This window comes from Pavona decussata, unplaced genomic scaffold, assembly GCF_977016875.1.
Source record: "Pavona decussata unplaced genomic scaffold, jaPavDecu1.1 SCAFFOLD_195, whole genome shotgun sequence".
Classification (NCBI taxonomy): Eukaryota; Metazoa; Cnidaria; class Anthozoa; order Scleractinia; family Agariciidae; genus Pavona; species Pavona decussata.
Window position 1 is genome coordinate 3,167,559 of NW_028145604.1, and position 27,953 is coordinate 3,195,511.

A 27,953-nucleotide genomic window follows, 5' to 3' on the forward strand; every position below is an offset into this window, starting at 1 on the left:
TTATACGACAGCTACTTTATTCCCATATTCTTGACAGTAGAAAACAAAGTTAGACTCAAAATCCTGTACAGAGCGAGGGTAAATAATATCTAAAAAGTTGTCACCATTAATTTACATTGTCAGCTCCTGAAAACAGAAAAAGGAAACACATGCATTAATAGCAGAAAAAGGTACCGGTAATGATCATGGTTTATGTTGTGGTTCAGTACTTTTATACTTCATGGTTCAATTTTTCTTTTTCTTCGCTTTATACTTATCAGCATACCAAGGATAAAATTGAACCACAACATTTATGTTATATTATATAAAGATCATGCAACTCACTGTGGGTCCAGGGATTCACTTTCAGTTAAATTTACATGTAATAACACTTTCACTGCTGTGTACAATTCCAAGGTTTGTTGGATATGATAAGCAGCCATTATTTAACACCAGAATACTAGTTTTTGCAAGAACAGAAAGCGATGTGCTACAGATTCCCTTATGAACAATCCATAAAAATGTTGCTAAACACCACGATAGCAAACACAAAAACTCACCATAATAGCATTGACAATATCGTTATCATTGTTTCTGAGAGCTGTGACAGCCTGTGAAGAAAACAAGTCATAGAAATAAGGAATGAGTTTAACAGTTTTCTGGCAGAAAAGAAAATGCCACAGCTAAAAATGGTTGCGACAAAACCAACAAAGAATTGTTACTACAACTCACCTTAGATCTGGAGACGTTTGCTTGCTGCATAACAAGTTCGATATCATTTTCTTCTACTCCAGCCTCATTAACCTACAAATAACAAAGGAATTTAATTCACCTGTTGGTAATATGCAATAAAGTTACTTTCACAGAAGGACTGACATGGTACTCAACAAATGCTATTGCTTTTAGCAACAGTACTTTTTGGGAAAATTGCACAGTCTGCTTGGTCCCGAGAAGGCCATACAAAGGCTCAATTACATAATAATCACAATGGTTTGAAAGAGTCTGGTGTGATGTATTGAAAAGTTAAATGGGTTGTATAATTTTTATATGCAACACCCCCCAAAATTTTAGCCACATCTTTTAGTTACTGACTTCAAAACATCAAGGGTTCAAACAGATCAAAGTTTCAGTTTGGATTTATTTTCTTAACACACTGGAAAAAAAAAAAAAAAAAAAAAAAGGAAAATTCTGCTTTTGAAATGAATAGAAAGAAGTCACTTTTTCTCTAGCAGTTTGCAATATTTTTCAGTGCTCTGCTCTTGCTTAAACATTTATTTTTCACAGCATTTGTTTTTCTGAATGCTTGGAACATGACCCTCACTAACAATGCATGTAACCTCACCTCTTCCTCCTCAGATTCTTCTTCTTGTTCAATGGCAGCTGCTTTTGCTTCAGGAATGACGGGAGCTGGTTGAGGAGCCTTGAACTTCTCAGCAGCCTGCAAACAACGTGTTTATGTTTTAGACAACTACTTCACCAAAAAACAAATAGCACAAGGAGTCAAGGAAATTCCCTTTTTAACAGCTTACCTGGACTTGAGCTTGTTGGCTTAGATCTTCAATCTATAGTTAGAACAGAGTGGATCCCAACAAAAAGTCAATATACGTTTTCCAAATACAAGAATGAAAGAACAGTATAGTAAAATCCCAAACAGTCCTTGTAGTAGAATAGAGCGATCAAAAGTATTACTGAGCAGCTACATATTGTTTATCATGGTTGTACTGTACCTCGAACTTTAACAGGTTTTCCAATGATACTGCAAACTCACTGGTAATCTACCCTTAACGTTACAAGCATTGTGCCCTCAGATCTCATAATCTTTAGATCAGTGGACCACATCATACCTGGTCTGTCAGCCTTGTTTGGATGTTACCACGCGACACAGAAATGCAGATGTGTATGCAAGTAAACACAATTACAAACAAACAACACACACAAACAAAAGAAAGCAGGCTTTCAAACCAAGCAGACACTCCTCACCATAAGGCATCTTTTTTCGTCATTGGGCACAAATTCACCTTTAAAATATTATTCCAACTAACAGTTACTTAATCTCCTCTCTATAAAGACACCTGAAAGCATGCAACCCAGATCTCAAAACATATGTACAGCCAGCAAGTACACCACCAATACTTGGTCATAGATTCCCTCAATCCACAAAGACTTTTGTTGCAACGACCAGCCCAAATAATTAAGATTTTGAGAAGGACTCGGAGGCAATCATGACTAAAAAATTCAGGGGATTGCAAATCTACCTCAAGGCTGTCACTAAAAGCCTGAAATCAGCTAATTTATAGGCAACAACTACATTAAAGATAACTGGCTACTTAGAGTTTGAAAATGACAACAAGAACTAACACCAGAGACTTTCTTTTGCTTGACGACTAATGTTCCTTGTGCACCAAGCTTTACCAAAGCCCCAGTATCAACATAAATATTCTCCTAACTGCTCTCCATATATTTCACACAGCACTAATGGAGAGAATTTTTGTTTAACGCAATAATAACAGCAGTGCACATACCTTTGCCTCACCAAACACAATAAACGTGTCGGATCCTGGACTCTTGTATACGTCTGGTTTGTTGATGACGAACAAAATATTTTTGGATTTTCTTATCGTTACTCTTTTAATGCCAGGTACACTTTTCAGTCCAAGCTTTGACATTGCTTTACGAGCCTTCTTCTCACTTCGACTCTGTTTAGCTTTGCTGACGGGATCTTCCGTCAAACCAGCTGCGGCAGCCATGTCGCTGGTTATGCTTGGCTGCCCTGCGTCTCCTTCCTCCAGTTCTGGTACTTCATCATCACTGTCACTTTCTGTTCCTGAAACAACTGTGCAAGGAAGAAACCAATGTTAATCACCATAGAACTTAAGCCCCAGCAAAACAATCAAAACATTTCCGCTCAAAATGGTGTTAGAAGAACTGTTTAGCTCCCTCTCTCAACATTACGTTTAAATGGTTGGAAAGATTCCCACACAGGCCCACACATTAATTATACATGCACCACTTTCGTACTAACCCTCTTCCAAAAACAGCAAGTATATATAGAGTTAGAGTCGCAAAATTTATACATAATAATAATTATTATATTATGTATAGGATCGTGTGGTAATCTTGCCAAATGGTTTTCCACATTTGATCTGATCAAACATTTTCATCCAACATTTCGCATCACAAATGTTTGATCATTTTCCACATTTGGGCCCAGTTGCTTGAAGCATGGTTAGCGCTAACCCGGGTTAAATACCATGACAACCTATAGGTTTTAATACCTCTTAACCAATGGTTAGCGCTAACCATGCTTCGAGCAACTCAGCCCTGGCTGTTAAAACTTGTGTAAGCAGGGAAAAAGCAAACAACCAGAAACGGAATTTGTGTGACATCTCGAGTACATGTTGTTGAGATTTTGGCAGAAATGCAAAAAAAGTGTTGTGGGCTCCTATTGCCTGATGTTTGATCAACATTGTTTTCCCGTTCAGCCACGGAAGGTTTTGTGTGACAAACATGATGTTGCATAAAAGTGAACTAATTATGTTATCTTTTCATGATCGATTGTTTGAGCTTGTGTGAGAACATCTTGACTCTGTATGCAACTGAAAACAAACCCAGCACAAAGAATCAATGTTTTACGTGTAAAGAAACACAAACTTTTCAAAGTTTACGGTTGACAATTTCTAAAAAATGAATAAGGTGTAACACGTGTGGCACTACTCGTGACATGGTACCCATGAAGTACATGCACATCGACAAGCATAATAATTCTTTACGAAGCATGTAGCATGTAGTTCACAAGATTGTCATGAATGAGAGTAAATAAGCATAAGGTAACCACGTTTCTGTCAGTTTAATTTAAAATCCCATCTTTCCGTGGAAACATTTTTAGGTGCAGCCATCGACCGATTCGCAAGATTGCGTCACTATCCAAAATAAAACACCAAGGCAAAAATTTCAAGCCTGCCATAGTTTCGAGCCTAAAATGCTAAAGAAACTGAAATGACAGGTTTTGAAATTTTCAATTATCATGTTTACAAATGGGGGAAACTTTTCTTACCTTCAGCATTGGCCTCTTCTTCGGCCGGAGGGTTTTCTACCGCAGGTGTCATCTGCAAACCGACAACATGACAACACCTTAGAATATCGCAAAAACATTGCTTGCCCTTGTCATAAAAATCCAGTAATTGAACAAAGCAATTAATAAAGTAGTTTTTAAAAGTAACGACTGCCTCAAAAACTACAAACAGAAAGCGATGGAAGTAGATAAATGAACGTACCTTCGACCAGAGATGCTGTGTGCTGCCGAGCCGACGGGAAAGGAGAAAATTAAGCGCGCACAGCCTAATGGGAGCTTATCTGTAGATGGAATTTCGGAAAGTACAGTGGACAGGACTGCAGGAATTTAGCGATTGGAAGCCATTTGAGACTGCCTCGTTATTAACTGCGTCATTCGTGCGAGTATCTTGGCAGCGGAGCCGCAATTTTGGACGACGTCTGATACGTGAATTTACTTTCAGGCTAATTTCGGTATTCAAAGCTAAAGGCACTTTCCATGAGATTTGCATCAGTCACTCTATTACAGTGTAAATTTTTCCTAGATTTCACTTAGAAAGGAACTCAGTAACTACACGGTCCTTTCTTGACGACAAATTCAAGTCATTCAACTCATGAAATTGTTTGGCTACGAATAGAGTTAAAAGTTTAGGTTATTAAATAGTTTAGATATTTATAACATGTTATATCTAATTGAAAGTCATCAGGAGCAAGAAATTATGATTTTCGCTTTACCAGCGGAAAACTAATTGTAATGCAGGTAAAGTAATGTTGTGTTCAAATTCACCACCGCAACCAAAATTTCACTTCCTTTTATTCTGTTCTCGACTATTTCCTACCAACTGAAATTATACGGGGAATCAACACACAACAAGGACCCGACGGGGGAGGGGTAAATCCCAAATAAACCATCTGAAAGCAACCTGAATCTAAGTCCGACTTCACAGTCCACTTATTTTGTTTTGTTTATTTGCTTTTTTTAAAATCCCATTTCCCAATTCAGGATTTATTATTCTCGCCAACAGTTTTCCCCATGTCTCAAGCGAGCAGCGCCGCGTCCTACACCAGGGGCTCCTCCAAGGGCACTGATTTTCCGCGTGGAAGGCGATTTTTACGCGCGTTTGTGTGCATGTCTTTCCTTTGTTGCTCATACTGCTCATAATCTACTAAGAACCAAACCGCCAGCAGTGGCTCGTCAGGATGTTGTTTAGAATTACCACCACAAACTTGAATAAAATTAATGGATGTTGTTGTTTCAATGGCCGCCTACGAAATAGGATATTCTAGTCTGCGTCACTGGCGTTAACCTGGCCAGCTACCTATTCCCATTTTGAGTATTTTGGCCGTGAACGATGAGAGAAAGCTGGACTATGAGAAGTCACTTTCACTCATGAATGGTTGAGTCCTATGCGCGCGCAAGTATAGATCGCTGAGGAAATCAGTGTTACCGCTGGCATGCTGTACTAGCGTGTCCTAAGTTTTGAGTCTGTGGACCTGGGTTTTACTTTCTTGACACGCTGTATATTGCGACATTTCTGTCGCAAAGTAACAATTACGGGATTCATCAAGGTTAGGGCGTGAGAAAAGGGCAAATCGACACAAGTTGTTTATCAAACTGTTAAGTTTTATTCTCTGTGTACAAATGTGCACAGTACTGAAAAACTACAAAAGCTGCTATAAAAAGCTGCAATTAAACAAAGATCCTTTCAGCAAAAAATGGTCCATGACACTGTTTTTAATCCTCAAAGAGCCGGTCGTCAAGATGCTCTTTCGAGGCCCCATTCTGAATTCTTCGCGAAAGAAACGCCCGGAAAGTTATACAACGAATTCCAACGATTGTGCTGGCAACAGCCAGACTAACTCAATCTTGAAAAGACCTTTGGATAGTTCCACAGACGTACATTTCATTCAACCACTTGGAGACTGACACCAGAACAGCGTCTATCTGGAATTCCTGGACATTTACTCAGACGTCCCTTTCGCAAGAATACCGCTGTAAAAGGTCTGCTATCTCAAACAAGTTTACTTCTTCTGCAAAATTACTCAGTATTATTTGGTCTCCTTAGGTAACCTTCTGTCATCAACAATCATTCACAAGGAAGATCACCATTAAATATGTAGCCACTGACTCTTCTTATCACAAACAATATTTTACGCTGCAGAAACGGTAGGATACAAAATCAGTGTTACGCATTAAATATGCATTCCGATTAAATATAAACAAGTGCCAAATAAATGAATTACAGTCACGACCCAGAACGTTTGTTCTCGTTAAAAGTGCTTATTACGTTGGTAAATAAATGTATATTAAGAGTTGCCACTGATCAGGAAAAGTTCGGTGACTCTTCACTTGCCAAAAACCAATATTCGTTGACCGTCAAAGGCAAATCCTATAAAGCCCACAGAATCAATTCCTTACCGAATGTGTTTTGCAACATTACCTTTGTCAAAAAGGTAAAATCTTTCGCAAACCTAGTAGCCGACCTTTTCCCTGATAGTGGCAAACCTGATTAATGACAACTAGCCCGTTCGTATCTTAGTTTTACGCCGGCTTTTAGATTTTTTTGTTAGTTGATAGCAAGGAAGGGCAATTCTGATTGACTGTTCCCGGGACTGTTATATTTTAGCCGGCTTATGCTTACGTATGAATGCTTACTATGCGCAAAGTGGTGTAAAAATTATCGAAAACAGGAGCGCTCGTGGCTCTTTATCGAAATTATTAAACTGTTTGATTATCAAGCAGATTTAAACGGATGCCGTAGAGCGATTTTCGTCAAATTCAAATCTGACCAATCACAACAAATGAAAGCATACAATCAGAACTTGAAAACATGCAAACGGTGCTAAGCGCGGGAAAACGTGAACTGTGACTAGGCGCGGGAAAATGACTACATGAACTGTTACCAAGCGGGGGAAAACGTGAACTGTTACTAGGCGCGGGAAAATGACTACATGAACTGTTACCAAGCACGGGAAAACCTGATATGTTACCAAGGGCGGGAAAACTGAACTGTTACCAAGCGCGGGAAAATCTGAACTGTTGCCAAGGGCGGGAAAACCTGATATGTTACCAAGGGCGGGAAAACATGAACTGTTACCAACCGCGGGAAAATCTGAACTGTTACCAAGGGCGGGAAAACATGAACTGTTACTAAGCGCGGGAAAACCTGATATGTTACCAAGGGCGGGAAAACATGAACTGTTACCAAGCGCGGGAAAACATGTTTAGTGTTACCAAGCGATGGAAGGCATGAACTGTTTACCAAGCGCGGGAAAACCTGAAGTGTTACCACGCGCGGAAAAAGCTGAACTGCTACCAAGAGGACTACGAAGCGCGGGAAAACGCGCGAAAGCCAAAACGATTTTTTTTTTCTGGTTTTATCCATTGTTTAAGAAAAAAAAGAAGAAAGGTAAACGCTAATATGCTGTTCTGATTGGCAGCACAAATTACCAATAAAAACAAAAAAATTCATTGATAATTTCGAGTACCCCTGAAAATCGCTCTATTGCGTTTTCTTTCTATTCAATACACAAAGATTTCATTCTCGCAGCTAATTTTGTTATCTACGTAAATGGAACTTCATAACGGTGCTATTAAACACATAAAGTATATAAAACAACATTCAAACACTTTCTGTTCGAAATTCTTCAACAAATATCGCCTGAAAAGGGACTTAATTTTGTGCACTCGAAGATTTAATTAAATATGAGTTACTTTTCTTTTCAATATCACAGTAATTTCCTTTCGAGGTATCTTTTCTTTGTTAGAGCAAATTAACTTAGTGCCATTCTATTACTCAGCACCAGTTTCCAACAGAATATTAATTAAATTTAAATTTATACCTTTTTCGTCCAAATAAACGTTTACGCTTTTCATTCAAATTTGTGCAAATCCAGTTTAATTGCAATTTTTGTCTTCTCGAAGAGGGACTTTTAATAGAACCGATTTCTGTGAAATCTTGCAAGACTGAATTAATTAGGTTAAAGGTATATATATATTATTTCATAACATTTATACTGTTATGTTAACCAAAACACTCCGCTCTGCAGAGAATCAGTTTAACTTACTTTCAGTGAATTTTTTGAAGTCAAGTAAGAAAAAGAAACATTTATAACCGGCCCAACTGCACATTTACTCTAAAACAACTTTCAAAATAATCTGCTCATTTCAAGGTTTCCAATCATCAACCTTGACCACCTACCAGTCAACATTTTTAAAAACTACATGCAAAACCCAAAAACTAACACTACTAAGCACAATATCAAGTAATTTTGAAAAAACTATCTAAGGTCAAACCGCCAATCTAATAATACTATGTAACAGTGGTTCAAATTACCGGACAATCCTATCTTTTCTTTTTCCTCACAGCCTAATTGGTATTCCCCCCCCCCCCCCCCCCCAACGCAATCGTTTTTAGGGGAGTTGTGTCACCTTCATAACACCACTCTCCTGAAAACGACTGCGGACCAATACAACCTCGTCCCCGGGCTCTTCGCGATATTCAAAATGGCGTACGGCTGCAAGACTCTTCTGTGATATCCCTCTATATTAAGTAGTTTTCTGTTATTTTCTACCACGAGATAATCTTTCCCTTGTTGGCTGTTTTCGTATCTAGTATTTATCTTCTTTTCTGATCAAGAGCAATATGTCGAAGTTACCTCTGAACAAATTAAGCTTATTTATAAGATCAAAATTTTGATCAGTAATTACTATTTATGGAATAGTTTGACAAAAACGTGGACCTGCCGACCGATTTTGATTTCACTGTAATTTGAACCAAATTATTGTTTTTGCAGGGTTGAGGAGGGTGCCCATATAACTACATTACTTATAGACCATACTAACTGTAGAAGGTCAACACGCTCTGTTGATTACCACGGATCATCAATACCGGTGGTGAGGCCGCTGACAACACTTCCAGCCAGCTCATGTACAGCAGCGGTGACGTCATCTCCACCTTGGGAATAGGCAGTGTGAGGACGATCAACTTGGCATCGTTTGAGTGTTCCCGGATGAGCTCTCCAAGGCGTATGTTACGCATGGTCTTGCGGTCGTTTTCCAAAGCCTTGACATCTTGAAATTCCTCCTTCACCGGGAGTTTCAAGAAGTTTTGGACACTCTTACTGGAAGGTTGTGCATTCATTCCTTCCACCTCGACGACGCTCGAAAAATCGATGCGGAATCTCTTCAGGAGATTGGCCATTCGCAGCTCGTTGCTCTTGAGCGCGTGGGTGGAGGCTGGCGTGAAGATCCTCAGCTTGCAGTCTTTCCAGAAAGTGTGAATGGAAAGCAAGTACGGGATGAGGATAGTCAATCCTCCATCGTCGGACAACCACCAAACATCAATGGTTCCTTTTGGTTTTTCACTGAAAGCAACTTCACCGTTTACTGATGGTTTTTGTGGCTCTACACTGGAGTCTGTTAGTTTTGTTGTCTCATCAATCTTCTCCTCAGATTCATCCTCGATCGGCTCTTTAGTGATTGTCACTTTAAACTTGCCTTTCTTCACCACGCTGTTGGGACTTCCTTCTGAGTCCTTCTTCGCCGCGTCTTCGCCCTTGTCCTGTTCCGGGACCAAGTTCTCGGTTTCGTTGTCGGTTAAATTTTCTTCCTCTCCCGTTTCAGGCTTTGTCTTGATGGCGTCCAACTGATACTCTTCGTGACTGGGACTCTTGGATCTAAACCACTTCACAACATGATCTTCTTGGTCGGGCGAACTTGCAGACTTCTCAACATGGAAAATTCGCCCACTACTTTCACTCTGAACCATAGAAACAGGCTCCGAGTCATCTGACTTTTCATTCACTTCAATTTCAGGCAGAATATGCTCCATCGCCGCGTCGTCTTCTTCAATCAGCCAGTCCTCTTCCGCGCACTTAGCGAGCTCTTGTAAGTCGAGCTCACCTCTTAAACGCAAGATCGCAACGCCGCAATCCAATTCGAAAGCATCATGAACCACGTTGACATACTCCTCCACCACGGCTCTTCCCGAAGGGTCTTTCCACATCTTCTTCCAGTCTCGCTTATACCCGAGCACGACCGTGTTGGGTTTCATTTTCCCCAGGCCCACCGTCTGCAGCATGATGCGCACACCCTCTCGGAAACTGGGCGCTAGGAAAAAGATCAATAAATGATGTCAGTGCATTCACAACGTAATCACGTGGTTTGCTTCATGAAGTGCATACTCTTATTGCAGAGGCAGAACTGGTGTTCGTTTGTCACAGAAACCGGTCTTTCTTGGCCCACGCTATAGAAAAGCTATTTTATATTCTAATCACACTGAAACGATTATAAAATATTTTGTAACTAATCTAAATAATCACAAAACACAGAATAGGAGCGGGCATCTCGTTTATTGATGCCCGCGTTACAACAGTAAATAAAATAAAAAACTAGGGTTGAAAGAGATGCCTCGAATGGCTCTTGTATAACTAAACAAACCTTAAATAGTGTACTAGCCCCTTGGGGCACCTTACAAGCACGTTATGCCACCTAATACACATACTCTTGTGAAACTAACAAAAAAGTTACAAATATTATTAAATTCGGAAACCGCTAAGATGTAAAATCCTGCATTAACGGCAATTCACTCTTCGGGGTTTTCTGGAAGATGTTTTGGTCTCACTGGAGTGTTTTCGGGGGGAGGGGAGGTCTAGGACTAGAGAATTCTCAGTTTGTAGAGACGAAAAGCACGCTACTCTTACCTGTACAAATGGTATGAAACGCTCTGATCTTGCCTTGTTTTAACCAGCGATCCTCATAACCCGAGACGGGACCAAAAGGCCCAATCTTGACTTGACCGCAAACCATTAAACCTCTATTCCGTGTGATCTGAGAAACCAGATGAACGAGATCGGGACGGGATGAGGGATTACCCGTCAGCACAAGGCACTGTGGACGGAAGTTCTTCACGTGATCTTCCACGGCATTGAGGCGGTAAGTGAAACGAAGGGCCCGGATGTAAGTATACGCCTGCGCAGAAGAACCCCAGTTGGCCTACAAAAGAATTGAAATAAAACGTCAGGGTGCGTTCGATTGGCATATACTAAAGTGTGACGTCACAAATACTTGTACTTTTGAATTTTTGGGATTTAATAAGTTGTTCGGAAAGGGCATGATGAAAAATGTCTACTTGTCTACATCAGCTGGCATCTTATATTAAATTTGAGGGTGAACAATGTTTTGCTTCGATGACTCATTACAAATCCTTCTAATTTTGTCTAAGTTCTAAACGTTTAAAACTGAGACAAAATTAGTATGTAACTTAGGACCTGTGCGGCCTCAGGAAATTTTGCACCAGTCTCCACATAAAATAGATTTAATACATAAATGGTAAATTTTTATAGCAGATAATTCCACAACGCGATGATTAAAAGCGCTTTACAGTATGGGGACACTCTGCAGATTGACTTTTAATTTGGAAATGTTGGTTTTTGAGGAGAGGGTTAAACTAGAGTACCCGGACAAAAACCTCTCGGAGCAAGGACGAGAACCAACAACAAACTCAACCCACATATGACGCTGAGTCCGGGAATCAAACCCAGGCGACATTGATGGGAGGCGAGTGCTCTCAACACTGCACCATCCATGTTCCCACATCCATCCCCAGCTATCCCTGCTACGCATTTTTAGTAATAATAATAATAATAATAATAATCTTTATTTGTACTTTTTTTTTTCAATTTACATGTTGATTCTTACAATCTTTTAGCGGTGATATATCGAATTCAATTAATTATTAGTTAGAATAATGTGCAAAGCAAGGAAGTTAAATGAACCATTTGGTTATCTTGTTAGCTCCCTGGCTAATTTAGGTTCTAGATAGCAAGCAAAAAAGAAAAAAAAAATGAAAAAGCAAAAGGAAGGAAGAACTTATTAATTGTAAAAAGTTAACGTATGTTACGAGGTCAGCATAAAAGAAAATTAGTTCATTTGTTGTTCTGACAGTAAATAACGTAATACTTGTTTCGGAAAAGCAGACACACTTTGTATGAGTTTTTTTAAAGGAGTTGGGAGGTCTTTCCAAATATCGGTTGCCATGAAGGAGATTAATTGTTTACCTAAATTAGTTCTTACGTTCGGCTTATAGTAGTAAATAGAGTAGCAATCTGCCAATAAACTAAGCGAAAAGAGACTAACACATATTTTATCCACAAGAACCCTGGGACCGGATAGGGATTCTTGTCTCACATCAGGCCTGAAATCTAAAATGAACCCCTCAAGCCCTAATGTCAACTTGCATCTTCTCCTCACTGTGCTCCATGTATTTCTGACTGCACTAGTTGGGAGAATTTGTCTAAGATCAAGGCATTTAAACTTTGGAATTGACTGATGCATAAGTAGCAGGCGGGGATATGAACTCAGGCTACATAGGTTCAGTAGTACCTGTAGTGCTCTCACTGCAGAGCCATCCTTGTTCCCTGACACTATTTTATTAGAACATTTTAAAACAGCAAAACATGTCAACTTACATCTGGTTTCTTGTAGTCCACGTACTTGTACAATGCAATGATGATGACGATGGTCACAAGAGCTGCCCACCAGTTGATGAGGAACATAATCACGATACATACCATAGCTCCTACCAGCGATACCCACATGTTGTAGTACTTAAAGGAGGGTCGCCATCCTGGAGACTTGCCAAGGGAAGCTGCAAACACGGCATAGTTTATGAGAGCATAGGACATGAGGAAGAAGTTTGAAATGACAGGAGCAATGATATTCAGCTCTCCAATGGCAATGAAAGCACCAGCAATCAGAAATGTCAGGATGTAACCCCTACGAGGCTCATCACCTGGTCCAACCTGTCAAGAAAGGAAAGGAAAAAAATTAAAGGGGTGAGACAACAGCGCTTTGGGTGGTAACCACATTCAAGTGACTGCAGGCATACACGTACAATGGGTAAACTACAAATGTAGTGTTTGTTTGTGGCTGGGGCTACAACTAAACACCCGGCCAGCCTACACTGTAGCTTATATTTTTTTTCATCATCATTAGCATCATTTATTTGCATTCATGTGTATTACAAATTAGGCGTCCATATACCAGAAATGACAATAATTATTAGAAGAGCTTCAACTGTAGATGAATACTTACTCCAACACCAAAGTAACTGATTCCAGGAAAGAGGTTGTCCTTGCAAAGTGCCTGAAATGTCTTTGGTGCTCCAACTAAACTTGCCAAGGCAGAAGACAGTGTAGCTGCAAAGATCCCACCAGTAACTATTGGACCCCAAGCTGCAACCTTTTCCATTACCTGATCAGAGACGCAAAGGTTGCAAGGTTACAAAAATGTAGTATGAAGTGGGGTACAGATTTTCAGCCAATATATTATTATAATGTTCTTGTTGAGAATGTATTATTCATTCACTGACACAGGCATACTCAGAAAAAGGAAATCCGAGTTCCTGACAGGAGTTGAACCTATCATCTTCAGATTTCTTCATGTAGTTCAGATGCCCTACCAATGAACTGTATGAGACTCATGGGAGCTACTGGCCCTTAAACTAGGTGTGACAAATATCCTGCTTACTGCTAGGATTTGAATGTCAATGTGGGCCATATGCGAAATGGACCATATATGTGATGGCATATTAAAAGCCAGGTAAATAAATAAGAATGACAAAGGCATGTTCCATTGTCAACATTTGGCTTATTTCATTCCAATCACAATTCCTACTCCAATCCTGCATTGAAGCACCATCTTGCAACCCACCAAATTTTTGTGAGACCATTTAGCACTTACTTATAGGTTAATAATGATTTCCCTTTTACACATCAGAATTTCAAAACCAAAGATGGTCACCAAGTAGCAAAGGGCAATAAACAAAATCAAAGTGCCATCTTAGTGTTATCACATTTACACTGTCAGTCATCCAGTTCTGCTCACAAAGCATAGGTCTTGAATGATGCTTGCATGGTTTTTCATGATGTATAATAATATTTTTATTATCACTGTTTATCTCTGTGCACCTGTTTGCCCAAGAAACAGGAAGAGGTCCAAAACAGCAGGTCTGAATTTAGTGCTCAATACTACAGTAACTGATTACTAGATCTGCGAGGAAAGATCACTGTTAGAAAGCAATGGTTTATTTCAACCTTGGATGGATGAAATCATTCCTGAAATATGAGTTCTGCACATTAAGTTTTGTTGTTTTCAATGAATTAATTAATACTTATTGTTGTTTCAGAGTTGGGTGGATGGTAAGTCAATTAGATCTCCTAGTCTTTTGACTGTATCCTCATTCTTTAGCTATGCAGATGGCAGCCTGGGATTCCCCTGTGCATAAATATTAATCTTACCTGATAATCATTCATCAGCCCATATGGACAGCTGTTGTCTGCAGTACAATGTTGTACTGGGGTACTAGTTGTGGTATTCATGATTGTTTGATTGACAGCCACTGCAATCACTCCAGAAGCATCCCGCAATACACAAGCCGCAGCCAACCAGTCAAGTGCAATGTAAACAATAGTGCTGATTAGGATGGCCCACAGAGTCCCCTTGGGAATGCCTTTCTGTGCGTCCTTGAGATCCCCTGAGATGTTTACGCCTGCCAAGATACCAGTGGCAGCTGGAAAAAAGACTGCAAACACAGAGAAGAAGTTTTCGCCGTCTCGAAAAGCTGGCCCAAAATTCTCCTTGAACAGATTCGTACTGAGGCCAACAAATCCTCTTGCTCTACTTTTCTCATTCAGTGGCCCAAGGATGCAACCAACCATGACAACAATAATGGACACCACCAGGATGCAAAGAAGAAACATCTGCGTGCGCACCACCCACTCTAAACCAATCAGAGTTACACAAAGCAACAGCATGACTGTTCCAATACCAACAATACGTATGATGTTGAGCTCGCCAATTACCTCAACGCTGTCACCACCATGCTCTTTCATCAAGTCTTTGATGGTCTCGGCAAATCCAACCAAGTACAACGCAACAGCTACAGCGTTAGCCACAGAGAAGATCAAACCAATGGAGCCGCCAAATTCTGGACCGAGACTGCGGGATATCAAATAATAAGCACCACCTAATAAAGAGACAAATAATAATATATTATGTGTTTAAATTTGGGATCATTAGTCACTGTGATGGAATATAATAATAAAACCATTTGTCTCACAAAGTAGTTACGTGACCGCTAATAAGAAGAAGAAGACTAGCAGTTAGTAGTATGAAATGTTGTGATCTAAAAAAGTAGGTATCTAGCTTAAGTGACAAAATTGAGAGACAAACAATTACTTTATTTAGATGAGATTGCAAGTTTGGAAGAAATTCATTCTTTTTTCAATGGCTGGAGGCTAAATATACAAATTATACACATGTACTCCAAACCACAATAAGGTATTGCAGTTTTCATCAACCTGACAGGTTCCAATTCAAGGTATACTGAGTGAAAGCCAAGTTAACTGCAGCAGACATGACCTTCCCAAACTCATTATATAATTGATTAATTTAACTGATCACTACCGTGAAGGAGGTTTGAAATGTGATCTTCATTAGCATAAAATTTGATGAACTTTTGTTAATTGATTTTCTTCAAAAATTAATGTTTGATGAGAAATTTCTTAGAAATAGATTTTGTGATAAAAGTTAACGCTAAAAAGTCATGACCTTCCAACCTTAAAAAGGACATAAAACATTATTATATGAAACAATGAAGCAATAATGAGGCTTGTTAAGAACTGATCTTACTATATCAAATACTCGAAAGAGTGTTTCATCCTATTTTATCCTAGTTTGGAAATCAGATGAAACACTAGATTCTTTGTGGTTGATAATAAGTCCACATTAGTGGAGGTCATTAGCCTTTTACCTACCAAAACACCCTATGGGTACATGCAGGCTTCAAAACAATGAAAACTCCATTACCTCCTTTAACTTCACCATTGGTGCAAACAGCTGACATGGACAGTGTGGTTAACCATGTCACCACCGCTGAAAGTATGATGATGACAGTTGACCACCCTATCCCCGCCTGTCCTGCAACCCAGGTGAGACGCAGGTACAACATAACTCCCCAAATGTTCAGAAGACATCTCAGCATGACTCCCTTTATCCAACCAAACTTCGGTGCAACCTTGGCCTTCTTTTCTTTCTTGGGCTGAATGACGATTTCATCACTGCTAAGATGACCATTTTCAATTTGGTCCAAGTTATGAGGTTCTGCCAGGGGCTAACATGCAAACAAATAAAATAATAAATAAATAATTAAATTAAATGTATTTTGAGAATGATGGATATTCAGTAAGTGACACAGGCATACTCGGAAAAAGGAAATCTGAGTGCTCCTATCAGGAGTCGAACCTAAGACCTTCTGATTACAAGTTCGGATGCTCTACCACCGAGCTACAGGAGACTTGTGGGGGTTTATTAAGGCCATTAAACTACATGGCTTGAGATTCCAAGACTGTTGTTTGATTTGCTGAGATTTCGAGACTTGTTGAAAATTTGCCGAGACCCATCATTTTTCAAGATCATTCGATACCCTACCCTGCGAGCAGAGGCCCTTCAATCTTCCTAGATAAGTCGGAAGATCGAAGGGCCTCTGTTTGCAGGGTATCGATACCCTTACAAGTTGTAATGAATAAATAAGTTGCTTGCAAAAGAATTAAGATTCACTCTTGGAGCAATTACACATAAGCCTTCATTAGCAAAATCATATTGCGAAATATTTCTACTACCAGCACAAAAAACTTTATCTGGAAAACAAAACAATCTTTTCATCCTTCACTTGAGGCATTTTCACTTCACGTTTAACAATTAGTATAAATAAGTATAAGTATTATTAAAGTACTGCATTGTATTCTCTTTTGAAGTTGGGTTGAGACTTAAAGTGGAGGATCAAAATAATAAAAGGTTATTAAGACGGTCCATTAGGCAAATCATCATGTAATTATTACAAATGAAGAACAATTTTATTCATCAAATAGGCTTATGAGCTTAAGATTGCATTTAGAACTATTTGGTACATGAGTACGTGACAAAAAAAAATGAAAGTAATAACTTAAGCTTAATATGACATTTTATACAAAAAGCTGACAAAATTAGACGCGCTTAATAAAAGTAGTGAATATGTTATTTACGTACAACAGACCAAATTGTTTGTGTATTGATATACACTTGAAAACAAAGAACATGCAGACTTGAAGACTTCAAAATAAATGTCGATCGTAACGATCTGTTTTGTAGAGATATCGATCGCAAATGTTTCCAGCAAAGGTATGAAACCAGACCGAGAATCGCTCATGAAGGCTAAATGGTGTATCTCATAAATAATAAAAATAACATAGCTACGCGACCACTGAATCTCTAATACCGGCAGAAAATTAAGCTTAAAGTCATTTACACTTGACAACACATTTTAATATTTTTCCACATGCGAGTCTCGATCTCACCGTACGTGTCTCGTATCCTCTCGAACAAACATTTCAATTTCCGGTTGCAAGGTAAAACAAAATTCTAGTAAAAATCCACAAGCAGTAAAATTTTTACGCTACTGGGTAAACAAAAGAGATAGTAAGAATTTATGCTTAACCTCCGACCCATTTCGCGCGCGAAAACTGACAGAAAAAACTCGTACTTATTCACAATTTGTTGAAAGCGCATGACGATCAGCCTGACACAAAATACAAAGTCCTATTTTAAGCGTTAGACAGAAAATAGCTCTATACCTGTTGCTCGTGGTCTTCTTCGAATCCTTTTCTCAACTCTTTTAGTGTTGGTCGGGATTTTTTCGTCGAATTTGACTGGGAATTTTCATTTCTGTAGAAGACGGTCATCGGAACAGCGTCGTGTGTTGCATAACCGATGGTCGTCGTGGCATCGTCAACAGACTTTTGCGATTCAGGGAAATCCATTCTAGGGCTGTGATCGTCGTCGTTTTCTTCTTGATTTGGATCTAAGTTGACTTGGTTAATATCGAAACGTAAAGCAGGCCGGCTGCTTGTTTCCGAAGGCTCGTTCCCTGTCGCAGCTTTTGCGGAATTGTCAAAGCCTCCTGCTTTGTCTGCAGTTGGTGTTCCCTCCATCATTAAGACGCTTTCGCTGAAACCAAAACATGATCAAAATAAATTGCCTGCAGTCTTATAAAACCCCTATAAAACCAGCCGGCGAACTCGGCCGAACGAAGCACTTATATAGACGATGAAAAGGTCTTAGGGAGGGGAGGGTGAATCGGAACACAGGACTGGCACATGACGTAGAGCTTGTTTCCACTTTCCCACGTGCATCCTTGTTGCTGACCAATATATAAAGTGGTAAAATGCCACGCAAAAACCTGGTAGAGCACTTACGAACATGCTGAATTTAGCTTTACCAGTTTAAACCTGGACTGACAAATTAAGAAGATGATTAATCAATCTTATTAAAGCTAGCTACACCGCCGTAGCCCACTAGGAAATCTGCAGTGGTTTTAGTCGTCTCCTCGTGTAAACACTTTGGTTGGTTTGAACTATATCAGAAACAAATATACGTGAATATTCTTGAGTAAATAGCTCCTTTTTCCCCTAATAACTTGCTTTATCACATACCTCACTACTCAATCGAGCAAAAAGGTTAACAGTTATCTAAACAACCGGCCGGCGTCCGTGAGAAATTTATCGTTTTAGCAAAAAATCGAGCTTACTCACCTTCTACAAGTTCAGTCGTCCACTTGTTCACTGCCATGCACTCACGATGCATGTGACAGTCCAATGTTCGGTAAGTTTCGTTCCATTTCGTTTGTCTCAGGTGCAATATCGGTTTAAGTGGTATTTGAGGGCTAAGGCTTGCAGTATAGTGGCTTTCCTGTCGTGAAGTGGGTTCTCATCAAACCATATATGTAATTACTCGTGACTTATATTTTATGTTCTTCGCGACATGCAATATATGTACTGCAACGTGGAAAGGTTGAATTTTAAACTAGGTGGATTTAACATGCATGAAAATAAACCGGTGCTGGATGACGCCTTAATTCTAGGCCAGAAATTATGCTCACGATCAGTTTCAGTGAAGCCTGGCTAGATCATCGGAAACTCTCTGATAGTACTTCAGTTCAGTTGTTACTCGAAATAGGATCAAAGAAAGGGGATATTGTGACGTGGGAGGCCTCATTAGCAACGTGAAGACAAGAGTGTATTCAGCGACTTAATTCTGACGTTTAACTCGAGTTTTTGGCGAACCAAACTTCTGGGAGTTAATTTAATGGACTGAAAATAAAGCCATTTCAAAGAGACTTGAAAAGAGAGTATTACGCTGTTTTTTCTGCTCTAGCAGTCTCATTTTTCAAATACAATTACTGTATTCCAAATTATTCAAGAGGTATAAAATCTCAATATATATCTTTGTTCTCAAGGCTATCTTCAGCGCCAGTTATTCTCGCGTCGCGTTTTTTTTTGGAAAGATATGGAGCTACAATTGATTTTAATATTTAATCGCCAATATCTGTCCTTGCCTGAATCCAGTTTTTCATGACATTTCTATTAAGGTTAATACTATATGCATGAATGTGCAAACAAGACCTGTTGTTTGCGTGTCCCAGCTTTCATTTACGTAATATCCATAGAGACAAATGTGATCAACAACTCCGAACTGGGCCCGAAGGCCAGCCACCTGTTTGATACGAATGGCTCTTGTGGGGTTATCTTGCGTTCAAACTCACTCAATTTCCCCTATTTATTAAATTTTGTGTTCAAATTGACCCCATTTTTTGTGAACATTAATAGACACAATTGACTTTCGTGTCGAAAGCGCCCTCAAACATCCCAATACTTAGCATACGCTGGGCTTTGTTTTCTGGAACGTAAATTACTTAAGCTCGCTGAAGCAGTTTGACATTAAAAGGTTTCATTGATCTCCTTTCTTTTAAAAGGCCTTTGGGTGATCTCGTATTTTGTAATTAGCCTTTGCTCATAAAGTTAACTTGTGGGTCTTTTTAGATGCCAACTCGTGAACAGAGGCAAAATTTATAATCGAAAAATAAACAAAAACCGTGACGGGTCAGTGGACAAACTAGCTCAACAGCTTCCAAGCTGAGGGCCGTTTCTCGAAAGTCCCGGTAACTTACCGGGCCCGATAAGTGTCTTTGGTGATAAATGTTTCTTAACAGAAGTCAAGTTTTGTTAGCTTTGAATACTAAATTGTAAAATCCTATAACTCTATGAAAACATTGGCCATGTACCATGCCTGTAATCACTTTGTACTCGCGAAAAAAAACATTTAAAAATCTACTTATCGGGCCCGGTAAGTTACCGGGACTCTCGAGAAACGGGCCCCTGGTTACATAACTGTTTATTCAAAGATCGGAGTCCAAGTCGACAAGAATAACATAAACCTGTTTCATATCGAATTCAAGGTATTGATTCTCACCACTGACTGCTGATATACTTTACTTTAATTTCAAGTTGCATTCCAATAAACGTAACCGGTTTGTGGTTAGCCGGACGTAATTTATTTACTTTATTTACTTTTGGTTCAAGTCGCATTCCGGTTTGTGGTTAGTTAGCCGGTGACGCAGTCAGTGTATGCATGCACGCGATACATATTGTCATTCAAAATATGAAAATTTCTCGCCGGGGAGAGAAGAGGGGAGGGGAGGGGAGCAGAATGTTAGACTGAAAAAGAATCGATCCCCGGCAGACATGGCGGGTAGAGATGCAAATCTAGTATTTGAGAAAACAGGTCCTATATTATTGGGCACACTAGAATCCAGTTCACAAAACATTAAAAAAATTACCGAGGACACGAGAGATAATATAGGAACAAGGGTTCTACTTGCCTGCGAACAAGGTCTCTGTTACAGTTAGCGCGAGAGGATTATGGCGGCTTGCGAGAGGCGAGCGAAGCGAGCCGCGGGTTGGCCTAATAGAGAGCTTGCTCGTAGGCTAGGGCTCTACTTAGAAATTTACAGGTTCAGTCGGTCCTGGGGCCCGTAACTCGAAAGTCCCGGTAACTTATCGTGGGGATTTTACTTGCTCTCATTGGTTGCAAAGCCCTTGAAAAATTACGCTAGTCGACGGTTCGGGAATTTTTTTTCGGTCAAATTAACGAATGGTCTGGATAGCAGCAGGCAAGTAAAAAGTTTAAGAAAAACGACAGCAGTCTTGAATTTTAAAGTGATATGTTTCGATGGCTCTACTGTCATCTTCAGTATACAATTGTAAAGTACTTAAAGTTTAATTTATAATAATTATAAAAATTTATTTTACGATTTAAAACTGAAAATGACAGAACAGCTGCCGAAAAATGTCTTTAAAAATCAAAACTGTTGGTGTTTTTTCTTAAACTTTCAAATTAAATAAATTAAAGGCAAAAACACAAGGAAAAAAAACGAGACTTTGAACCAAAAATCTATGGCCTTTAGCTATGGCGCGTTTTCAGGGTCAAAATTAGTGTACAGTTACAACACAATTAAATTGAATAGCTTGTGTGTGTAGCCTTTCCATATCATTATTTCTATTTCGACAATTTCGTCTTTTCGTGCACCTGTCGAGCGGGAAAGGGCTTCCTGATCGGAACAAACACAGTTTTGGGTATTGAAATATGTTTCTCTACACGTACATGGAAGCATCATGTACTTTTAACAAACTAAGGAAACAGACTTTCTTTTTATTCGGTTATTTGATTTGATTTGATTTTATTACGACCAAATTCTAATTTCCTTAATACTCGTCCTCATCTTCTTCATCATTTCCAGAATCCACGCCGACTTCCTCGTAATCCTTCTCCAGTGCAGCCAAATCTTCACGAGCCTCAGAGAACTCTCCTTCCTCCATTCCCTCACCCACGTACCAGTGGACAAACGCACGCTTGGCGTACATCAGATCAAACTTGTGATCCAGGCGGGCCCAGGCCTCCGCGATAGCCGTGGTGTTACTCAGCATACACACCGCGCGTTGCACCTTGGCCAGATCGCCACCAGGGACGCTTGTGGGAGGCTGGTAATTAATTCCAACCTGTTGGGGTTGTAGAAAGGCGAGAACATTGAATATATACTAGCACATTTCCCTTAGTTTGTTACTCGGGCAGGAGTTGATTTATGTAATGCAGTTAATTTTCACATTGTGAGGTCTGTCAGATGAACTCACAGTTGAAACTTCTGGGCAAGTGTTGTCAGCTCATAAAATCCTAAATGATCCTAAATTGTAGTTCATTCAAGTGTTAAAATCACAGTGAACATGTTTCCACTGAGATCAGTAATCGACAACTCCTAAAAATTTTCAGCTTTGGATTAAGAGTTATATATAAGAGTTAGCTTCAATATGTGGTACTTTGGTTTTAATATAATCTAAGATGCAAGTTTGGAATCTAGGATACATCTCTTCTTTTTATTTTCCTTTTGTCCTTATCGAGAGTTCGAGAGTTCCCTCAGTTTGATTATACCTTGAATCCAGTCGGACACCAATCCACAAACTGAATCGTTCGTTTAGTCTTGATGCTAGCAATGGCCCCATTCACGTCCTTGGGGACCACATCACCACGGTACAGCAGACAACATGCCATGTATTTTCCATGACGTGGGTCACACTTCACCATCTGGTTGTTGGGCTCAAAACAGGCAGTGGTGATTTCAGCGACGCTCAGCTGCTCATGATAGGCTTTCTCCGCAGAGATAACAGGAGCATAAGTGGCAAGTGGGAAGTGAATACGCGGGTATGGCACCAAGTTGGTCTGAAATAAATGAAGGAAATTAACAGTGGTGTCTGTCGCAAATCTTTTTGATCGGAGACGCTTCTGTGAGCATGCTAAGTGGGTATAGCGTGGATATCAAATATACGCCGGAGAACTTGTGGCTTAAACTGATTGGGGTGCTCGCATGAATTTATATCATTACCTTCAAAAACTCACAATGCCGAGAACGTTTTCCATGCAGCCTTGTTTATCGCCAACAATACTTAAGAAACGATGACCAGTTGTTGTTCAGTTTGTTCTCGGCAAGTTGTTTTAGAAGTATGTCAGCCAGCTTGAACTTCTCGGTCCGAACTTCTCCTCGTTCAGGTTTTATTCACAATAGAAGAGAACGGCAAAAATGACCACGTGATCATGATTTTCCCGCCATTTTTCGCGTTTGCCGGTTGCCGTTTCAACGCGAAAACAGGCTATTTCGCGTTTGCCGTCTAAGTGAGAACTACGTAAGTATTTCCTCCTTTTTTCTTATACATATTAAGGAGTTAATTGTTAAAAACAAGTACCCCAATGATTTTTCCGGCAAATCATACTATAGGGCAAATTAAGTTTCATGCATGTTTAAAAATCCTTCATAACTCACTCCTTATCGCACTTTCTTCATGAACTCACCACAGTGCGTCGCAAAACAGTTTCATCGAAACTCGGAAAAGCTAAGAACACGCGAAGCTTAAGTTAAAAGATTCAGTCTCTTTTACGTGAAACGTGAAACGGCAAGGTGACGTTTGCCCTTTCATGTAAACCCGATGCTAAATCTCTCTAATGAGTACCCCCGTCGACTTTTATACTTGAAAGCATTCCGCTTTCCCCCGAATCGCATCTTGTGACGTCGACACTTTGCGCGCGATTGTGAGGTGGGCACCTGACAATGTCCTTTTGAATTCATTTTAAGGGCACATCCCTGAGGCAGGTCTAACGAGCCTTTTTTGAGAGTTTCCAGTTTAGAAAGAGGACTACTGCAAAACCCAGAAAAATCTTGGAGTTACCCATTGAGGTTGTATGCTTTACTCTTGTATGAACACATCAGTTACGCTAATGGTGACTCACATTACACTGCCAAAGCGCCAGTTTACCTGAAATTCAGTCAAATCCACATTCAGGGCGCCATCGAATCGAAGCGAGGCAGTGATCGATGACACGATCTGACCAATCAGGCGATTCAGATTGGTGTACGTTGGTCGCTCGATATCGAGGTTCCGACGGCAAAGGTCGTAAATAGCCTCGTTATCAACCATGAAGGCGCAGTCAGAATGCTCCAGGGTGGTGTGGGTGGTAAGGATGGAATTGTAAGGTTCCACTACAGCCGTAGAGACCTGAGGCGCGGGGTAGATAGCAAATTGCAGCTTGGATTTCTTGCCGTAGTCAACTGAAAGGCGTTCCATGAGCAGTGAAGTGAAACCTGACCCTGTACCACCCCCAAAGGAATGGAAGATCAGGAATCCTTGGAGGCCAGTGCATTGGTCAGCCTGCAAACAACAAGAAAAAATTAATGATGAGACGAATTTTGAATTTGAAACTTAGGCCAAGAAAAATTCTCTAATTAATCATAGAATGACAAGCTTTCCAGCTGTAAGTGATTTTATTATCCCATCTGGATTCTTACAAATTCCATTCACTAAAACATTTTGGATGTAGCCTCGGTACATTATTTTTAGTTATTCTCGTCGTTAGAGTGTTCGCAAAATTTTATGAGTATTTATTCATTGCCAACCAATCTTTTACTACCCAAATTTGGATCTGGGGTCCAAATTAAGTCTCGAAAACCTGGAAAATTATCAGTTTTGTTAAACAATCTGGTTGCATCATTAAAAAAAGATAAAAAATGCCGATGGCGGGGCTATCTGTGGCTTATGATTGATCTTAGCTGTCCCAGGTATGAGTTCAGTTTAAACCCATATACCTCTTTATGACATTTACCATTTTCCTTGTTTTATCCAACACTGCGTCGATGTGCTCTTTGCCGACAGTGTAGTGCCCGCGAGCATAGTTATTAGCAGCATCTTCTTTGCCGGTAACGAGTTGATCTGGGTGGAATAATTGGCGATAGGTCCCTGTACGGACCTCATCTGAAAGCAAAACATAGTTGTAAACTGACTAGATTGTTTCGCTTGTAACCTGCTTAATACTGAACAATATATGTGGAATAGAAGTAGTGGTTAAAAAGGGGATTTTAAAAAGTATCCCCCTTACCGAGAGATTCTGTTTTTAGAAGTTTTTAATCACCTAGTGTCGCAAACTCGAAACCAAAGAAATACTCTGGCCAATCACAACAGACGTAAACATGACAATGAGCCAATCAGAATTCAAAGCAAATACTTGTAACCGGCGCTAAACCGGCGCCAAGCGCGGGAAAATACACGTGAGCAGGTTGCGACTGGTTTGGTTTTGCTTTTCATTGGTTGCCAAGCGATCACACTGAACTTAGTAAAACAATACGAAAGCAAACGCGAATGACTTTCGATAATCAATTGAAAGCTACTCTATCTCTACATATGAGTTCACAACGAGGTCCCTCTAGTCGTTCTCTCTCTCTCTTTGACGGTCGAGGATAAAGTGCGTGTATAAAGGCACAACCTTGAACAGATCGTGTGTCGGCTCAAGAAATTGCTCTCATAGTAAGGCATGAAACTCGTGCCTGATTTAGTGAGAAGGCAACGACTGAATAGTAGAGAGGTCAGAATTTACAATCACTCGGTATTTTCGCCTTTGCTTTGGTGCGTGTACACGTCCGAGGAGCTACGAACACCAACCTAACCTATGGAAAAATAGCGACCATTCTCAGTGCAGTCTAAAACGATATCAAACGTGTACTAGTCTGCTAAGTATAGCCTGAAGGCACACCTTGAGCTGTTGTTTTGTTGTATGAGGGGGTTAGTTTCTAAAGAAACCGCGGTGCTACATCGGTGGAGTAGAAACAAATGTTTGGTTTATCAACAGAGTTGATAACTAAAGGTAAATTTACTTTAAGTTATCAATTCTCGGTTGATAAACCAAACATTCGTCTTGTTGTATCTGCAATCCTCCAGGCAGACAAATAAAGATACAATAGATAAGATAAGCAAACAAACAAGCAAAATAGGGGAATTGGGTTGGCGCAGTGTTGTAAGCGTTCGCGCTGTGCCGCCGGGCCCAGCCGGTTTAAAATCCAATGGTCGTAAAAAACTGAATGGGAGTTGAGCTCGCTGTTGGTTATAGAAATCGTGTTCATTTCGAGGATGCTTCTTCTACCGGCTCTCCGATTTTCCCTCTCTTTGAAAGTAACCGTTCTGGAAATTAAAATGAACGAGAGCGTGTGGAGGCTACATTTTCTTAATACTGTTTTTGCTTTAGCTTCAGCAAGACCTTACTTTCTTCAGTATTCAGTGATAGTCAGACTAGCTAGATAGCTATCAGTAAGCTCAAATTTTTTGAACTGAGATGTATCAATAACCGTAGCATGCTCTTTGTCTTATAAGCTTAGAATTCAACAAAATTCTAGTGCACGGTGCGGAACTGCAAGTGATCAGTAGCTGCTTTTCGCCGTCAGTTTAGCGCCGGTATAGACGGAAAAATCGATTAAACAATCCGTTTTTGTCAGTGACTACATGAGACAGTATCAGTTTTTATGAGCAACAGTATGGGTGCTTTTTTAAACACAAAGATTAAATCAAGTTGGTGTCTGTCACACATCATTCCTATTAAAAATTTGAGAAAAAATAAATATTCACCTTTAGCAGCTAAATGTTTCTCCAAGAACTTTGTTACCAAGGATACCGATCGAAAGTGATCGATATACAGATGATGGATATAAACAGCTGTCAAGCATATTTTTGTATAACTTTTTCCAGTAGGATTTGTTCAAAACAACTTCCCTACGGCCCAGCCAAAACAAACTTTTTTGTCTACTGCGATTAACCTCAAGGTAACTAAGAGCAGCATTTTTATTTAAATGTCTTTCATTTCATCAACAAAATCAGACCAGTGAAAAATCGTAGAAAATGGCAAGACAAGATCCTGGGTTTTTACAGTAAATTTAAAACGAATTTCATTACAATTTTTTTGTCTTCCTAAAGGCAGTTAGAATACAACAGAAGAACTAAATAGTAATATTGTGAAGGAACATGGAAGTGGTAAAAATAGTCCACTTGAAACAATATGGTGTGCGGAGACAGAGTCAAGGGCAATTTCTTTATCAAAGTGCATGGCATGAATTGTTTTACATATCATAAAACTGAGCAAAACAGAGCTTTGTTAATTTAAATTGTAATTCCGTGGCAATAAAATACCGCAACAATCAGAATAAAAAAGAAATTTATACGGAATATGAAAAAAAAATTAAAAAACCAAATAACAACTGGGTCATTGACGAATGGAAGTAAGAAAGAGTTGACCACTTTCTGTTTCGAGCACCAATTTCGAATACCAAAACAAAAGTATAAATTAGCATACAAGGAAATTGAAAGAACAGTTAAGCCTGACGAGAAGCTCAAATCACGCACAAACACAAACCTATAACTGTAGGCTCTAGATCAACAAAAATCGCACGAGGAACATGTTTTCCTGATCCAGTTTCGCTGAAAAAGGTGTTAAAGGAATCGTCTCCATAGCCAATGGTCTTATCACTGGGCATCTGGCCGTCTGGCTGTATTCCATGTTCCAAACAGTATAGCTCCCAACACGCATTGCCTATCTGGCAACCGGCTTGTCCGACTTGTATGGAAATACATTCTCTCTAGGATGGAATAAAAAAAATCAGTTGATTTTAACCAATTGCTGGTGTCGCTCACGGAAGTTTTCGTTTTCAAATCACTGCCTCTTGAGTTGTGAGCTAACTCAATCAGACTCTGGAGGTTATAATTAAAATTTAACTCTCCCTTGTGTTTACTGTAGCCTGGACCATTTCTCATTATTTTGAATCACGGTTCCTTGGAGTGTTAATAACCCAACAGCGAGAATTTTGTATGTTCCTCAAATTATGCTATTCACTTCTAAAGCTTCCACCAGCTTGTATAATGAGCTGCGAACTACAACGCAAAATTATTTCATAAATATAACTATAAAGACAACATTAATGCATCACAAAAATTGCAAATACCATCTTGATCAGTATAAGTTTTCCTTTCGGCGTCAAAGCGAGCTGAAGTGCTGAAGGCAAAGAAATGAACACTCAGGTAGAAAGGTGACGTTCTCCTTGTGGTTCGTGTCAGCTGTTTCAGATGATTGCCTGGGGATTTTCCGTTTCGTTTAAAATTCAACATAATTTTTTTCCTAATTGTATTCT

General features: G+C 39.7%; 3 protein-coding genes across 12 annotated transcripts; all 3 read right to left on the minus strand.

Annotated features, from left to right (window-relative positions):
• Positions 1–3: 3 nt before the first annotated feature.
• LOC146461790 (nascent polypeptide-associated complex subunit alpha-like) lies at positions 4–4,306 on the minus strand. Its single transcript, XM_085086539.1, has 8 exons — positions 4,254–4,306; positions 4,034–4,085; positions 2,502–2,812; positions 1,509–1,541; positions 1,322–1,417; positions 712–783; positions 540–590; positions 4–126 (listed from the first exon to the last, which is right to left on the minus strand). The coding sequence occupies exons 2-8, from the start codon at positions 4,083–4,085 to the stop codon at positions 112–114; spliced, it is 630 nt and encodes a 209-aa protein (XP_084942665.1). The 5' UTR covers positions 4,254–4,306; the 3' UTR covers positions 4–111.
• Positions 4,307–5,632: 1,326 nt separating this feature from the next.
• LOC146461791 (solute carrier family 12 member 1-like) lies at positions 5,633–18,833 on the minus strand. 10 transcript variants are annotated; one of them, XR_014857364.1, is made up of 8 exons: positions 17,704–18,259; positions 15,902–16,205; positions 14,332–15,059; positions 13,127–13,285; positions 12,502–12,834; positions 10,735–11,026; positions 7,308–10,141; positions 5,633–7,196 (listed from the first exon to the last, which is right to left on the minus strand). XR_014857364.1 is itself a non-coding variant. In XM_085086723.1 (8 exons), the coding sequence occupies exons 2-8, from the start codon at positions 18,061–18,063 to the stop codon at positions 8,871–8,873; spliced, it is 3,447 nt and encodes a 1,148-aa protein (XP_084942849.1). In that variant the 5' UTR covers positions 18,064–18,076; positions 18,661–18,833; the 3' UTR covers positions 5,633–8,870. The 10 variants fall into 10 exon arrangements, 3 of the variants coding, with proteins under 3 accessions (XP_084942849.1, XP_084942850.1, XP_084942848.1); XR_014857361.1 differs by having other exon boundaries at positions 5,633–7,228; positions 7,286–10,141; XR_014857366.1 differs by having other exon boundaries at positions 5,633–7,008; positions 7,251–10,141.
• A 2,776-nt stretch (positions 18,834–21,609) lies between these two features.
• Positions 21,610–27,928, minus strand: LOC146461792 (tubulin alpha-1A chain-like). The gene is made up of 6 exons (XM_085086725.1): positions 27,768–27,928; positions 27,182–27,404; positions 24,611–24,759; positions 23,767–24,159; positions 22,391–22,678; positions 21,610–21,963 (listed from the first exon to the last, which is right to left on the minus strand). Exons 1-6 carry the CDS (start codon positions 27,768–27,770, stop codon positions 21,670–21,672), a joined length of 1,350 nt encoding a protein of 449 aa, XP_084942851.1. The 5' UTR covers positions 27,771–27,928; the 3' UTR covers positions 21,610–21,669.
• Positions 27,929–27,953: the final 25 nt, after the last annotated feature.

Bases quoted from the DNA above. Each gene is read 5' to 3' on its own strand.
- LOC146461790 (XM_085086539.1), bottom strand. From the start codon at position 4,085: ATGACACCTGCGGTAGAAAACCCTCCGGCCGAAGAAGAGGCCAATGCT. The intron at 1,418-1,508 runs GTAAGCTGTTAA...CGTTGTTTGCAG, and splicing joins GCCAACAAGCTCAAGTCCAG to GCTGCTGAGAAGTTCAAGGC. The intron at 591-711 runs GTGAGTTGTAGT...TTTTCTTCACAG, and splicing joins CAAACGTCTCCAGATCTAAG to GCTGTCACAGCTCTCAGAAA.
- LOC146461791 (XM_085086723.1), bottom strand. From the start codon at position 18,063: ATGATGGAGGGAACACCAACTGCAGACAAAGCAGGAGGCTTTGACAAT. The intron at 15,060-15,901 runs GTAATGGAGTTT...TCTCTTTATTAG, and splicing joins CAATGGTGAAGTTAAAGGAG to GTGGTGCTTATTATTTGATA. The intron at 10,142-10,734 runs GTAAGAGTAGCG...TCTTTTTCCTAG, and splicing joins GTTTCATACCATTTGTACAG to CGCCCAGTTTCCGAGAGGGT.
- LOC146461792 (XM_085086725.1), bottom strand. The intron at 22,679-23,766 runs GTAAACTGGCGC...CATTTATTTCAG, and splicing joins TGGATTTGACTGAATTTCAG to ACCAACTTGGTGCCATACCC. The intron at 21,964-22,390 runs GTATAATCAAAC...CAACCCCAACAG, and splicing joins GGTGTCCGACTGGATTCAAG to GTTGGAATTAATTACCAGCC.